The 15933-nt window shown below is 41.1% G+C and overlaps 2 protein-coding genes across 4 annotated transcripts in view; both read left to right on the top strand.

Annotated features, from left to right (window-relative positions):
- Nucleotides 1-5963, top strand: part of adcy9 (adenylate cyclase 9) — a 41934-nt gene extending 35971 nt beyond the window's left edge. The window contains exon 12 of the mRNA XM_073471411.1: nt 430-5963. Within this exon, the coding sequence (XP_073327512.1) occupies nt 430-1500 (1071 nt within the window). The 3' untranslated portion in view covers nt 1501-5963. The remainder of the gene's footprint in view (nt 1-429) is intronic.
- A 1093-nt stretch (nt 5964-7056) lies between these two features.
- Nucleotides 7057-15933, top strand: part of crebbpa (CREB binding protein a) — a 45807-nt gene continuing 36930 nt past the window's right edge. For all 3 annotated transcript variants that reach the window (XM_073471402.1, XM_073471393.1, XM_073471385.1), the window contains exon 1: nt 7057-7945. In XM_073471402.1, coding sequence (XP_073327503.1) covers nt 7858-7945 — 88 coding nt within the window. In that variant the 5' untranslated portion in view covers nt 7057-7857. The remainder of the gene's footprint in view (nt 7946-15933) is intronic.

Below are 15933 nucleotides of genomic sequence, written 5' to 3'. Positions count from 1 at the left end.
AGCTTTTCTTTTGAAAAGCTGAACACTTGACAATTGACAATTTGCCTGTTGGACTATTTGCCCACACAGTTTTTTCACAAGGTGGTGAACCTCGCCTCATCCTTGCTTGTGAATGACTGAGCCTCCTTTGAGCATCATAGAACTTTCCCAGTCTTTTGTGGCCCCTATCCCAACTTGTTTGAAACTTGTTGTTGGCATCAAATTCAATATAGCATATATTTACACAAATTAATAAAGTTTATTAGTTTGAACATCAAATATCGTCTTTGTTCTGTATTCAATTGAATATAGGTTGAAAGGCATTTGCAAATGATTGTATTCTGTTTAATTTTTAATTTACACAATATCCTAACTTTTTTTTGGAAGCTGAGCTGTATCTTAATATGAGCTCATTGTAATGCAGCCATCTTTATCTCAATTTTTCCTCAGGTGACCCAGAGCTACTCCAAGAACCACGACAGTGTGGGCGTGATCTTTGCCAGTATCGTAAACTTCAGCGAGTTCTATGAAGAGAGCTACGAGGGTGGGAAAGAGTGCTACCGCGTCCTCAACGAGCTAATCGGAGACTTTGACGAGCTCCTTCGTAAACCCGAATTCAAAAGCGTGGAAAAAATCAAGACGATCGGTGCCACCTACATGGCAGCGTCAGGACTGAATGTCCGGCAGCTGTCTGAGAATGATGATGAGTCTCCACACGCTCACCTGAGGGCACTTTTCAACTTTGCCCTGGAGATGATGGGCGTCCTAGACGACTTCAACAAGAACATGCTGGGTTTTGGTTTCAAGCTCCGTATCGGATTTAACCACGGGCCACTGACGGCAGGGGTGATCGGCACCACTAAGCTGCTCTATGACATCTGGGGAGACACGGTTAACATTGCCAGCCGCATGGACTCCACCGGTGTGGAGTGTCGGGTGCAGGTGAGCGAGGAGAGCCACGCTGTGCTCAGTGCCATGGGCTTAGAGTTTGACTATAGAGGTACAGTGAATGTTAAGGGCAAAGGTCAAATGAGGACCTTTCTGTACCCCAGAAGTGGGGAAAATATATATCAAGACCGAACGGAGCTGGGTGCCAGCGTTGGACCCTCGTCCGTGGCATCAGCAGCCAATAAGACTTCAGGATCTGTTGCCCAGGCAGCAGCTCTTCCTCCCTCTTCTTCCTTTTCTCCCACTCCTCCTCCTTCCTCCTCCTCTCTTTCCATAATCCCTCCTCAACCACAAAGCGCTGTACGGCCTTCAAGAGCAGGGCCTGAGCCTGTCCAAGCTAAGTCCTCAGAGGCAAGGGAGGAGGGATATAGGGACGCTCCACACCTCCCCGGACAGCCCCCTGCCACAGACCTTCACCTCCCTCCCCACTCTGAACTAGGTCCAGAGCTGAGCGCTGCACAAGTGCCCTCCCAGAAGCAGCCTGCTCCTCTTGCACTCCAAGAAGAGGAGAACGAAGAGGAGGCGGACAACGAGCTAACAAAACTCAACGAGGAGTTTTATGCTCGTCTCTGATCCCTGTCGTCTGTCCCCCTGCTGCCCTCAGCTGCTGCCCTTTCAGGACTGACTGCAGGTGTGGGCAGGACGGCCCCCCCCCTTTAGACATGGGTGAAGAGTCTTCGGCATTGATGAAGAAGAGATAGTTTGTCACTCAAACCCAAACAGTGGCTACAGTGGCCAGAAAAGTGGCTGCTAAAGTCTTTAATGGGAAGGGTTAGACCTGTGTTGAGCACAGCAGTGTATAGGGGAGAAGGCTGAAATGTATTCAGATGGAAGGAAGTGTTGTTGGTGTTTTTTTTCCTTATTCGTTTTTGTTATTAAGTGCCTTCAGGACTAGAACAGTGAACGAACAAATATGAACACTGAACAACGTTTTAACAATCGTAGACTAAGGAACATGCTGTGGTTTCTTACTCCATACTTTTACTTTCAATGCAAGTATTTCTTCAAACAATCATTATTGTTGTGCCATATCATTTGTTTTAACTTGATCAAAATCTTGACCTTAAGGGAAAATAATATTAGATTCTATATAAGTGCCAGTGCAGCATGACGGGCTGAGCAGGGAACTATGAGAAGAATGAGGGAATCACATGAAGCAGTGTTAATTTATGTATTCTGCTTTGACATGAGGGCTTAATACAGTATTCATTTGTGCTTGAGTCTCGGTAAAAGGGGACATGCTACCAAGCAGGCTGCATAGATTTTAGTTGTGTAGCAGCTAAATGCACATTTTAAGCACAGGTCTTGCACAGTGTTTTCTCGACCACTTGTATTTGGTAGTTATTACCGTCAAATAGCTTTTAAGGAGGTTTAAACAGAGCTCTAGTCTGTCACAACAAGTACAATCAAAAGCACAAAATCAAATCAGATAAGGGAATGTAGATTTGGAAGAAAAGTGAGAGCGTCACAGAAGCAGGAAGGCACTTTAAATATACCTAACAAAGTGATACTCCACCCAAGATGCGTCTTCTGAGTATTAAGCAATGCCTATAGACCTGAAAGATGGGTGTTAAAAGGTTGTAGTTTGTTTCTGAATGGAGCATGGTGAATACGGACTGATTGAACTGATTTTTGATTCCATGGAAACATCTCAAACCAATTCTGCAACCAACTCTTCTTTAGTCTCAGTCTTCTTGGTATAAATAACCCTGTCTGTTTTTTCATTGGTCCAAACCACTCCATTTGAGCTGACTCGGGTCCCCTTTCCACCAACTTGCAACTGGTTGTGTTTGGGCACCTAAATTTGAACCAGAGCATTTCGACCAAAAATAAATTAGTTCTGAACCCCGAAAAGTTGGTTTCAAGCTGAATCCTCAAAATAGCAGGTTTTCCTTGATCTGAAGTATGAAGTGGGGGTGTCAGATTCCACAGTTGTGTTCGCATTATTATAGTCTTATTACAATGGTTCCCGTCAAAACGGGTGAAAACGCTGGCTGGTGTGCTGGATAGCAAAAGGTTCAAGAATCTAGGATGGAATCAGTTCAGGAACCAGAGCTCATGAGGTGGAAAAGGGGTATCATAGGCTTGCCAGACACCTGCTGTACTGCATAAAAGAGCGAAAAGATATTCTGTATTTTCATTGTTACTCAATTCTGTTAAAAGATCAAAAGCAGCAGTCTGTTAATCCCTCTTTTATGCCTTTTTCCCAGTATGGCAGACAGTAGGGTAATGATAGGAAACAAGGAGGGAAAGAGATGGGGAAGGACGTGCAACAAAGGTCCCAGGTCATACACAAAACAGGGGAAGTTGCAGTTCATGATCACAACTTCACCCGTTTCTCAAGCAGGAATGAATTATGCATTTGTTGGGGATTATTTTCAATGGCTGAACTTGGTGTGCCAGTGAGTATTTCTCACAGCAAAGACTAGAAATTAAAACTACAGAGTCCATGTTCATTGTAATAAAAGGGACACATCAGCCAGTGCGATGATGTGGCTCATCTGTGTGTTTTTATTAGTTTTTGGACATCTAAGGCACAGAGGTATAAGATATTTTACTACACTTGACAACATCATTTTCATTGTTGGTTTGGTTTTTTTCATCAGATTTGTTTACAATACAAATAAAAACACCAGACTCATCCTTTAAAGCTTACCATGGGGTGAGACTTTAAGACTATAAAGATTTTGAGTGGAGTATCACTTGAAGTGGGACTGTGAGGGACAATCACTGTGTAGTTCTCGATAGATGATAGGGCGGTCCACAATGCTGTTGGTGAAAGTTTCAAAGCACAGATCAGATCAAGTACAGTCTCTATAGTACTTTGTGTAAAACCTCAGACTCAAATGTTGTGACGTTCTATCCGTTGCCTTCATTGCCAGAGGAAAAAACAAACATTGGTCAGTCCATCACTATAGATGTATTCAATAGTTAAGTATTGTCTGCCTTTAGCTGTGTGATTTGCTGTTGAAGGGGAGGGACTTTAAACTGTGTCACAGCCTTTATACAGAGGGGGCCCTCTACTGTATCAATATACTTAAATTGTGCCACTTTAATTGAGTGATCTACAGGTGCAGTGCAACCTAAACTAGCTGATTGTTTTGTGGTGCCTAAAAGAATGACTGTATTTTTTGAGTATTTTGGTTTTCAGAAGGTTTTTTTTAATCATGCTGTTTTCATAATGAGGATAGATTGTGATTGTATGTTTGAGGAAATGATGCTGGTGTGCAGGTTTTGATGCAATTGTTTTTGACAAATTCCATTTTTTTTGCTCTTTTCCAGTGCTTTCATTCTGTCATTAACCCGTCGCCTGGGATGGTGCAGTGGTGTTCCCATAGTCCTCTTTGCTCTTAACTCACTTCATGCTCTGTCTTTACTCCTGAGAGCACTTGTTTCCCCCTTGTACTTGGTGTGTGTGTGTGTGTGTGTGCGTGTGTGTGCACGTGTGTGTTTGTGAGAAAAATATTTAACTTTTACTCCAAAGTCAATAACATCAAAAGATCAGTGTAATAGGATGCAAAAGGAACCAGGTTACGTGCTTTTTGCTGTTGCTGTAGAGGAATTACACGCACAAAGCGACATTCAAATGGAGACAAAACAGCCCTGACGTTTGAAATCTGTATCATGATCCTGCAAACTCATATCACCGCCACATCTTTCAGAGATAGGATGAACCATCTGTGTTTATGTAGCCGTCTCCATCTGTAGCATTAAAAGCATCTTTGTTTACCTCTGCCATTGTGCACTCCGAACATACACAACCAGTGCCTTTTGAATTTGAAATATGTTTAATCAGCGTGTGTGAGCTGTGATTGTTTGTATCAAATGATCATGATAACTCCAGCAGCACGAGCATCCTGAAAAGTCTGAAGAGGTTTCTCCAGGAGCTGTCACTCCGGATTGAGACACAAAAAAAGCTACATGAGGTCTGTTTTGTTGGCAACAGGCACATCCCTCTAGTTGTACACAGACTCTCAACACGCTCAAGTTTGCCAAACCTAATACACTATACCACACTAAGTTATGAAAACAGATGAGAGGATCGGGTATCAATTTTCCCCCCACATTTTCCAGATTACCCTTCTCCCTCACGTTGTTAGGTAATCCTCTGGGATTTTCTGGCCATATCACTGTAGCCCTAATATGCACAGCATTGACAGACGTTAGCCTCTCCAGCAGTGCACATCTGTACGGCATGAATACATTTGTGAACTCTGCTGGCTCTGTGATCTGTGATACAATGGGGGGAGAAGTGTGTGTGACCTGTCTGCATGGGAACGAATGAGCAGCTTTCTTCTTTGCTGGACACACTTCATTTTTGATTCTGCACCATGCTGCCATCCTTTTATTTCATTTCAACATCGTTCTTCCTCTGATCATGTTGAAAATTAAGCATGTGTCGCCAACACGCAGGATTCTTCAATTCACTAAGCTTTGCTCATTTAAGGCTACTTGGATTTTGTTCCTCTCTGATGGATGATGTCTGTATGAAAATATTTGTTTTCATTCTGGCAGAGGGAAAGACCAGTCCAGAAAACAGCCAATTGCAGTGAGGCCTGTATTGTTGAAGAAATGTGATTGTGCTTTGTAAAAGAAAAATAAGGGAGAGGCATAAAGGGCACGAGTGTTTTATTAGCACTGGTTTAAATCATCACAGCAAAACAGCATAGCCTAATCACTCATTTAAATGGTGACAGCTCCACATCATTTTAATTTTCTAGTCAGTTCAACCCGTATGTGTTTTTATTACACTGGGACAAAAATTAGACAGAGTTGTTTGATTTAAAATCTTTGTGTATTCGTTTTATGTTCATGAATGAGATGTATTATGTATGTTTTGTGCACATTACCCATGTATCATTTATCAACACATGATCGTAATCTGTACACATTTGCACAAAGCACTCAGTGTTTGTACATATGCAGTTATTTTGTGTCACATATGATTTTTTTTTATACATGTGCATGTGTCAGATTTTTGCCAGAAAACAATGAAAAATGAACACGTATTATGAAATTGATTCAATGAGTGTCTATTTGAGAAAGTGTGAGTGTTATGATTTTATTACTCCTTTTTTCAGTGTGAGAGAAATAAATCTCCAAGCAGAAAACAGTTGAGTGCACTATGACATATATAGATGAGTTCATGTCAAACCATATATGCCGATTTACCCAATAATCCGACAGAATAGCCATTTTGTTTTGTTTTTAAATGGCTGAGTGATTTAAAAACAAAAGGCCAAATGTTCCCAACACTGTCGTTCATTCATTGTGTATCTACAGTATATTTTACTAAATATTCACTACCAGAACCTATATTATTTATAATTTAGATTTGGACATATGTAGTTCTCACTCTTAGCAGCAAAACAAAAGCAAAAAAAAAAAAAAAAAAAAAAAGAGTGGTACATCTCAAGACGGGACATGAAGTGGGGAAAAAGTCAAACAGAAGAGTTTATTAAATGTGATCAAAAGGAAATCAGCAAACCATATAGCCACCACCTGAGGGTTGGCATCTTTTGTGTATTTTGTTGTCGCAAACCTCTTACTTTTGTGATTGCGAAAAATCTTATGATTATTATTTTTATTTTAAATCCAGATCCTGTGAAATGTTTACCTCAGACTCAAGGTTACATCATGTAAGTCCAGGTGACAATATATACCTGCCTTTTAATTTCTTTCCTTAAAATAAAAAAGACAGGTAACCCTACCACCATGATGGCATTCTACTTGTGTCATAACTGTTGTGAATTCAATATCTAGAGGATGTTATTAAAAAATTACAATTAGGGTTAAAAGTTTAAGTAGCACTGAAAATAGCAAACAAAGAGCTATAATTAGTGCGCAAAATTAGTTTTAATAATCTATTTAGCACTCATTTTAAAAACACCTTTCTATTTTATTTCATACATAATTGGATAATTATGTATGATTAAAACTGACTTACAAATGACTGAAGTGACGCTTGTAAATCGCTCGTGTGCGTCTCCAGCGGTGCTGCAGCGCCCCCCGCGGTGGACAGCAGCGCTGTTTTCACGTAGGGCGTGATAGCGCGGCCCCTCCCCCTCCACAGCCGATCTGGAAAAGAAAAAAAAAACTTTTTTGTATCGAAGGAATCAACAGCCGCCATCTTGTCGTGGCTCGGAATTAGGATTTCGGTCCAACACTGGTTTTTACGTAGAAATCGAGCATCCTAACCGCGTTATGACAACGTCCTTCCCCCGAAAACGACATCTTAACATCGCCTCGGAGACATTTTGTGCGAAAAAACGGGAATTGGATCGGTGGTCGTCGGGCAAAAAAGCTCCGTATATCTGATTTCCCCTTCAGAGTGCGGCGATTCAGCCCCTGTCGCCGTCCGGGAGCAGTATTGTTTACCGTGGACCTACGGAGAGCTGACCGTGACTTTCGAAGTGATTTGCAAAAATACAGCATTTTTATGCAATTGTGCATTTTTGTGGAGCTTCGCGCGATTGTTGCATGAAGAAATTTGACGTCACGAAAAATGGGCACTTGGAACATCTAGAAATTACGACCTTTCCCCGGGAATGCAGCAATTCACCTGATTTTATTGGATTGTCATTCTGAAGTTAGATTTTTACATGGGGAATATTTTATTTTGGGGTATTTAACGATGATAATGTGGGTGTTGGGTGTTGGATTATCATGGGGTGAATGGCGGTGGCGAAGCGGGGCGCTATTGCATCTCTTTTGAAAGACTCTGACTCTCACAGCAAGGAGTAGCTAACGCTAACAGTTAACTTAGCTGGTAGCAGGCAATTAGCTAGCTATTAGCCAGTTAGCTTACGTTAGCAGGCTACCAGCTTGCTAATGTGCTAACCGGGAAGGTTCGGGTTGATAGAGCAACTTCCCTGCCATAAGCTAATCATATATATCAACTTAAGCAACCAGCCGGACAAGACAGCAGCTATGGCTGAAAACCTGCTGGACGTCGGACCTCCCAACTCTAAGCGGCCGAAGCTGAATTCACCTGCCCTGTCAGCGTCTGATGGACCAGGTAAAGGCCTCAACACTGTCTGCACATGTAACATTAAACACCGATATCATGAAGATTTACATTTAACATCCCCGTGTGGTGGTGTCTCTTACGTGTATTGAGCACCCATGCAACACAGTTTAAAGTCATGGGGTCAGCCAGGTGTGCTGAGCTGTGAAGTGTGGTTTTACTGCAGTGTTATGGTTTGGTTCTGTGGTGAGCGTGTAATAAAAAGGACCTACCCTGTATACTCAAATGCCAGCCTATTAGGTACACTTGTCTTTTGCTAATGCAGCCTCAAAACAATCTGGGAATAGATCCTACCTCCAAAAAATACATAACGCAGTGTAATTCAACAGCACTACAAACTGTAGTATCCAAGCCTCTTTGAAACAGGTAATGACAACTTAAACATTGTTCAACATCATAAACTTGGATGTCTTGCAGCACCGATGCTGAAGACTGCTTAAGTTGTAACCTGGTGTACCACACCTGCAACTGAGCATATGTACGTGTTGGCTAAAAGCATTTCTTTTATTTGCTTGAAAGCATGTGGCAGTAAACAGCTTTTTGTAGGACGCTGTAATGTTAGAGAGAATTTTTCATCAGAGACCTGATGACATGATAGAGACACAGTGAGATCTAAGACCATGATCATCTTACATACTCAAATAAGGCAAAGTCTGCCCAAGACATCAAGCTTATTCTCAAATCAAATGTCACTTGATTCATGGCATACTATGCATCAGAAATAGATGTCAACTGTAGCTAATCTAGTCTCCAGGCTGGCCCTCCTAAAGCGGCTCCGTTCATTTGAAGAGAGATTTTATTTTGTTTATTGCAGTCAGTGTTCGGTTCTGTGTAGAGTAATGATCAAGCGAGCCTGCAAGAGAAAATAAAGGGTGAGTGACAAACTGTTTGACACGGGTGCTCAATTCAAATACTAAGTATGAAAACATGAATTAGCAGAGGCATAAAGACATTCATCTCCTTGGCCACAGCACCCATAAGTAAGCTTATGACCGCACACACCAATCTGAACCGACTGCCTTTGATTGTGCAGTAAATATTTTTTTATAACCTGAAGTTCTTACTGATTGCTTTATGCTTTGTTGGAAGATTTGATGCGACATTTCTCTTGGTAGATGCATGTGTGCTCTGTGTAATTGGGATTAGAAAATGTCTTTTTGACAGGTATCTTGACAGCATTAGTTTTAGTTTGAAGAGATAGGCAAGTTATGAACTTTTGCCTTGGTCAAAAGGTCAAATGAGCCTCATTGTAAAGTGTAGCCCTCTGTTTGAAACTCCTGGTTCTGCATAAATTCATTGTGACGATTTAAAAAGGTACACTATAAAACTGTATTGAATACCTTTTACATGGAGGTAGTTACAGGTATGGTAAACACTGGAAAGTTACACATAAATACTTAGAAATACGTCAGTCGTATTCTTAAAGCGGTTGGTTTGACCTGAGGGGAAAAATGATTTCCTCCAACATTTCTGAACACTTTTAAAGTCTCTTCAGGCTAGTCATTTTTTGATATAATATGATAGTCAGTGTTTCTTGGCCGCTTGACAGATGACTTTGTGATCCAATTATGAAGTTGGGAGGTTGTTAGGAATTTATTTCCTCAGCAGCAGAAAAACATGTAACATTAGCCGGCAGACGACTCCTGTAGGCTAAACTGGGTTTACTAGACACTGTTGGGACTGATTTACAACAGCAGACAGCAGATGGGTCAGAGAAACTTGCTGGATAGAAACTTGCTAGCCTAGTAAAATTAAGGCTTAAACATATCATACAATAACACTCTGTTAAACCATCAATCAGTGCTATTGATATTAAAATGGATTGAAATCGTAAAGATCACAGAGACTTAACTTTTAGTCTCTTGTAGCTCATTGTTTTGGTTTTATTGCCTGCACATTTACTGTATGGTTGAGTGTGAGCTGGTCTCATCAAAACCTTTAGGCAGCTGTCACAAAAGCTCTGATAAACTCACTGTACACACTGTGTCCAGTACCAAACAACAATGTTACCCAGTGGTTGGTGAGAAAAGCCAAACATCTATCAAGTAAAGTTTTTGCGGGAGTTTTGTTTAGCTAATATATTGCTAAAAATGCCAAAATGAATCTAAATAAAATATACTATTGCTGTGTGTCTATATTGTCTATTAGGGATGCAACTAATCAATATATTTGTTATTGATTAATCTCCCGAATATTTTCATGATTGATTGTTTAGTCTATAAATGTAAAAATTGTGAAAAATATTCATCACAATTTCCCACAGCTGAAAGTGATGTTTTCAAATTGCGTCTTTTGTGCCACCAACACTACACAACCCAAAGACCTTTCATTTACTGTCCTGAAAGCCAAAGGAAAACAGCAAGTTGTTACACTTAAGAAGCTGGAACCAGCAAACTGTTTGACATATTTGCTCGAAAAATTTCCAAAAGATTAATCGATTGTCAAAATAGTTGCCAACTAATTTTCATATTTCAACAGATTAATAAGCTAATTGTTGTTGCTCTACTATCTATTGGTTAACTTGATTTGACCTCGTAATGGGCAAAGATTGATTAATTCATCTTTGGCGCAACTTTGGAGCACAAGTAGTTCAGCAACAACTCTTCCAGAGAGACTTTCTCCATCCACACCAAGGTTGCAGCGTATATCTCCTCCCTGCTGGTGCTGTCTGCTAGCAGCTGCTTGATTGAGGCACGAAACAACATAATAGAAACTCGGAGCAGCAGACCTCTGAATGTTTGTGCTGAACGTGTCATGTCAACTAGCACTTATAAGAAAACAAAAAAGGTCCATTATAAGTATTATTGGAGGAGAGGTTTATTGTGTCATTTTGTTGGGTATGGCTTGATTGTTGGTTACAATCAAGTCATCCTGAGGGTGCTCCACCTCTAAGTCAGTGCCTTGGTCTAGGGCACTGACCTGATGTACTGTACATGCTAGTATACATGTTTTTGATGTTTGGGAAAACTCCATGCAGAGTCTCTGCCCCAGCCAAGAATCATACCCAGGACTTTCTAACTGTGAGGCTATAGTGAGTAGCCTCACAGTTAGAAACGGTAAATTTACAGCTAGGCAAATTATTTTCTTGAGTACCACATCTATGAAGTGGCACGTGTTCTTTATTAAGTTTGATTTTGTCTAGTCTGCAAAAACTGAATAAGTTGGACAGCCTTACAACAAAAGAAGCTGTCACAACAACAAAGAATTACAACGCCCATCACACATGGCAGAGGCACCACATGTCTGCAGTGATCAATCATTGAACATGCCCCGCCTCCACTTTATAGCTTTCGCCAGTTACAATTGGGACCTAACGGACCCCGTGGGACAGCACTGGGCGACAGTTTCATCAGCCGTAAATTACTGTGGATAAAGAGTTGGCTTTCACTCTTTAATGGCTGTCATGCCTGGAGCTTTGTGAGCAGCAGCCTTCTGCTCTGACATTTGGCCTTTGCCATTTGCAGTACAGCCTGGTTTGAGTTGCATGTCCCATATTAGGGTTTAGTGTAGCTCATGGGAAGTGTTTGCATAATTATGCGAGTAGTAAAGCATATATCCTTGGAGCGTCGTCTGTACAGTCAAGATTTGTGTGCGTTTGTGGAGGTTCCTTTTTATTGTAGTGGCAGAGCGCAAACACGTGCCCCCGTCTCTCTATTCAGGCCATATGTCACTCTTCAGGGTCCCTGGGCTCCCCTTGCCCCTCTGTCCACAGAAAATCCATTTGTAATGAGCATAGCTTTTATTAAGATGTCTGTACATTGTAGTGACTTATATTTTTGTTCAAACAAAGTGTTAATGCACATCCAAAACAGCTGCATTTTGATTGCTTCTTTATCATAATCTGTAAATGACTGATCGTCTTAAGCTAATACACTGCTTTTCTTTGGGAAAGTTAATGTGTGTGTGAGTAGTGTGAGTCTCACCATACTGTGTCTTTATGTTCAAAGCATAAGTAGTGGTTATTTGATACAAGTCTTGCTGAGATCTTAGTTCAGCTTCATGTGTCAGTCATGGCCATGTCAGTAAACCCACCCGCAAACACCCACCTTACCACTGTGCAAATGGCAGCTTTAATGCCTAGCAGGCAGACAGTAAGCTCATGACGCAGCTGCTAATGGAGCCATTTATGCGTCTGCCTGCGGGCAACCAGAAAAACCCTGAGAAAAAGAAGGGGGAGCAGCGGAGCGGACAAGGGGAGATGTAGGGTGGAGTGTCACCACCCACGTACTCCATCCATGTAAAGCGTCCTTTTTTAAGCGTAGCTAGTTTGCAGCATGGGCTAATTGTTAAATGTTTTAATGCTGCTCGTTGTTCATGTCCGTGCTTGTATTTGCTTGTTATAATACAATCCGTTTTTGCTGTTTGTACTGCAGATGATTGCATATGTGTGTGAGGAAGAGAAGAGTGAGTGTGAGGCTGAGAGAAAAAAAAAAACGCTTTTTGTTTTTGTAGACAACCCAGAAAATTCTGCTTCTTGTTTGTGCAAGCATTTATAGCAAAAAAAAGCTGGCTTTCCAAATTAAAATTTCCACCCCAAATCTTCTTAATAAATGAAAAACACAACACATATTTGACTAATTCTGTTCATCTTAAAAACACAGTTCTGTCCAGGTTCTTCGGGTAGACTTCAAAAGGAGCTTCTTCTAATCATTAAATCTGTTGCATCTGCTTTTTATTGGACCTCCTTGCATTTTGACTGGAAGAGATTGCCATTCCAGTGACTGTTTATATACGTCAATTTGACTTCCTAATTAAGGAGAGAATACCATTAAGTTACCTTTTCATCAAGTTCACTTTGAAATACACAGATCAGGTGTCCAGACAAAATCATTGAAAAACAGACCAATGTGTGGTAGAGGTTCACAGGGCAAAAGAGTGAAAAGAAAATTGGAAATCGGAGTAAAACACAAGATGTAGAACTGAGTCCATAACAAAAAGTACCAGTGATTGAGGAGCTCCACAGGTTACTTTACTGCAGAGTTTGGCTTTATTAAAAGTGAAGGTAAAAGGACAATAATTAACAATATTTTTACAATAACAATTTTATTGTGGCTCTGTTTCGGTTCACTCTCATAGTATTATTCTGGCCATGGTGCCACGGCTGTTTTCCATGAAAAAAACTAATAACTCACTCTACACTATTGGCAAAGCACAAAAAAGCAGACAGACACAGTTAATAATAACTAGCTTGTAATCATAGTTGAGAATTTAACAGCTAAAGAGGCAAATATTTCCTTCAGGAGTTATGGGTTAAAAAAACTGACCAAAAAACAAATGAATATTGGACTTGGTTTTGCCAGGTGGTCAAAAACACAACTCTGTATTAATGCTAATGTTGCTCCATCCGTCACTGTTAAATGTGTAAATAAGCAACTATTTGCCATATCAACTTATGGTGATGGTATCAATGTTATCTTCACAACCTAAAAAAATCAGTCATTGCAGGTTTAACACTGAGTCTAGAAAAGAAAAAACTGCGGCTGCATCACTTAAAGGGATAGTTCGGATTTTTTGACATGAAGTTGTATGACATCCTTACCATCAGTGTCGTGCATCAGCAGTGACTTTTCCCCCACTGCGTCCTGTGAGCCGAGGTCTGTCCCGCTGTTGTTGCTGAAGAAAGTAGTTACGGCTAGTTTGCGGGGCCACGAAGATAAAGCGTTTTGCTTCAAAAAACAATATCCGTTCAAAAGAGTAAAACATTTGCATCACAAAATCGTTTACGACAAAAAAGTCAGACCTCACGGTCACCTGGCACTATTTCCCCTCCCTTCGTATCACTGCGCGCTTCCGCCTGTTGACACACGGCACCGCTCCGTCAGCTGTTTCACGGTGTTTACATGCTCGGATGGTACAGAGCCAAAGCGATATCTTTATGAACCCGAATACACAGACACCGAGCTTCGTCAAATGGAGTTAGAACGGGCAGAGAGAGAGGAGAGAGACAGAGAAGCGGTCCAAGCTGAAGTTGGACCTGTACAGACAGTACATAGTTGCTGACAATAATAATAACAGCCATCATATAAAAAGGCACCGTCTTTAGCTTGTAGATAGTTGTTCTTACCTGGGGTCGTGGCACAGCAGCGCTCTTCAAAACATGTTTCTTCCTCTTTCCTGGGCGTGTAGGAACAAGCTTTTTCACCCTTGGCAGTCTCGCTTCAATGTTCAAGCCTATGGCAAGAAGCCAAAGTTGCCTAATAGCAATGTCCGTGACAGGAAAGCGGTGAAATATATACGGCGACTTGGTGTGATCTTTGTTGTTGCAACCCGGATAATCGCAAATCCGCACCATTTTTATATATCCTCTTGTCTAATAATCTCGCCAGTACTCACGTTAGCTCTCACGTTAGCTCTCACGTTAGCTCTCACGTTAGCTCTCACGTTAGCTCTCACGTTAGCTCTCACGTTAGCTCTCTCGCACATCCGAGCATGTAAACACAGTGAAACAGCTGATGGAGCGGTGCGGTGTGTCAACAGGCGGAAGCGCGCAGTGATACGAAGGGAGGGGAAATAGTGCCAGGTGATCGTGAGGTCTGACTTTTTTGTCGTAAACGATTTTGTGATGCAAATGTTTTACTCTTTTGAACGGATATTGTTTTTTGAAGCAAAACGCTTTATCTTCGTGGCCCCACAAACTAGCCGTAACTACTTTCTTCAGCAACAACAGCGGGACAGACCTCGGCTCACAGGACGCAGTGGGGGAAAAGTCACTGCTGATGCACGACACTGATGGTGAGGATGTCATACAACTTCATGTCAAAAAATCCGAACTATCCCTTTAAGTTTTGGGCTGCGTGCAAATGCGCTTACCCTCATGGACATGGGTAGTTGACTAAATTTATATCACACAGACTCTGAAAGTATATTTTCTGCGTTAATGACGAATTTTTCAAGATGTATCTTTTAATACCACACCCCAATTTGCAATGTTAAAGCAGGTATTTTGCAGGTTTTCACCTCAGTGTTGCATACATACATTTACATACATTCATTTCCCACAGGATTTCACGAGACTATGGTGGGTGGACCTCGGATCCTCTAGGGGCTGCGGGGGCCCCGGAAGAAAATTTTGTTAGATTAGAGAAGTTAAATGCATGAATCTGGTGCACTCTCATAAAAAACATGACCATAAATGAGAAATTGCGGAAAATAAAAAATATGAAAAAGAATCACATATAACACTAATGTTTGGCTCTGCTGTCTGGTGATGAGTCCAGTCCTCTCAATTTACTCTACTACGAAGCCCTGGCTTCAACTGTCTGGGAGCAAAACGTTACAGATCTTCAGTGCTACTATGAGAGGTGAAAAATATTTTTGGAACAATATGAGACCATGGTGCAGCAAATTAGACTATGGCGCACCGCCAGGGTCTTGTTAATTAATGGGAAACACTGCTTTTATATGCACATTTAGTGTAGTATGCTCCATACAAACTTGCAAAAGTACTAAACTGTAATAAACTGCATTTTACTGACAAAAATGTTCAATTATATTTTCATTTTTAAATACTTTATAAATCTCAATGGGTTTAACAACCTGTCATAGCAAAGAAGCTGCAGTTTGCAGTGATTTTACATAGTAGATAAGTAATGATCTTTCCCTCTTGTTTGTGCATCATGAGCATCTCACTCAGCATCTAGTTTGTTTCAAACTCAGAAGACACAGGAGAAGTAGGCACTGTAGGCCTTAAGGCAGTAGGAGGGAATATCCTGTTCTAGTCAGCAAGAATTGGCATTGAGGTAGATAAAACACTTTATGATCTACAGCAGTTATATAAATCTTTATTAACTTCGGAGCTTTTATTTTTGTCTTTACATGAGCTGTCAAAAGCTGTTGTGTTTGGTCCTTAAACTGGAAAGTCACCTCACAGTGTTGGGAGCAAGGGCCTACGAAACACATTCCCTGTTTCCATCAATGATTATTTGTCGGTGTGTGTCAGGAAGCAATGTGTGAAGAGCTGGATAAACATAACTGTCTAT

Source organism: Pagrus major, chromosome 1, assembly GCF_040436345.1.
Source record: "Pagrus major chromosome 1, Pma_NU_1.0".
NCBI lineage: Eukaryota > Metazoa > Chordata > Actinopteri > Spariformes > Sparidae > Pagrus > Pagrus major.
The sequence above is the reverse complement of the archived record's forward strand: the minus strand, read 5'-3'. Positions and strand labels throughout refer to the sequence as shown.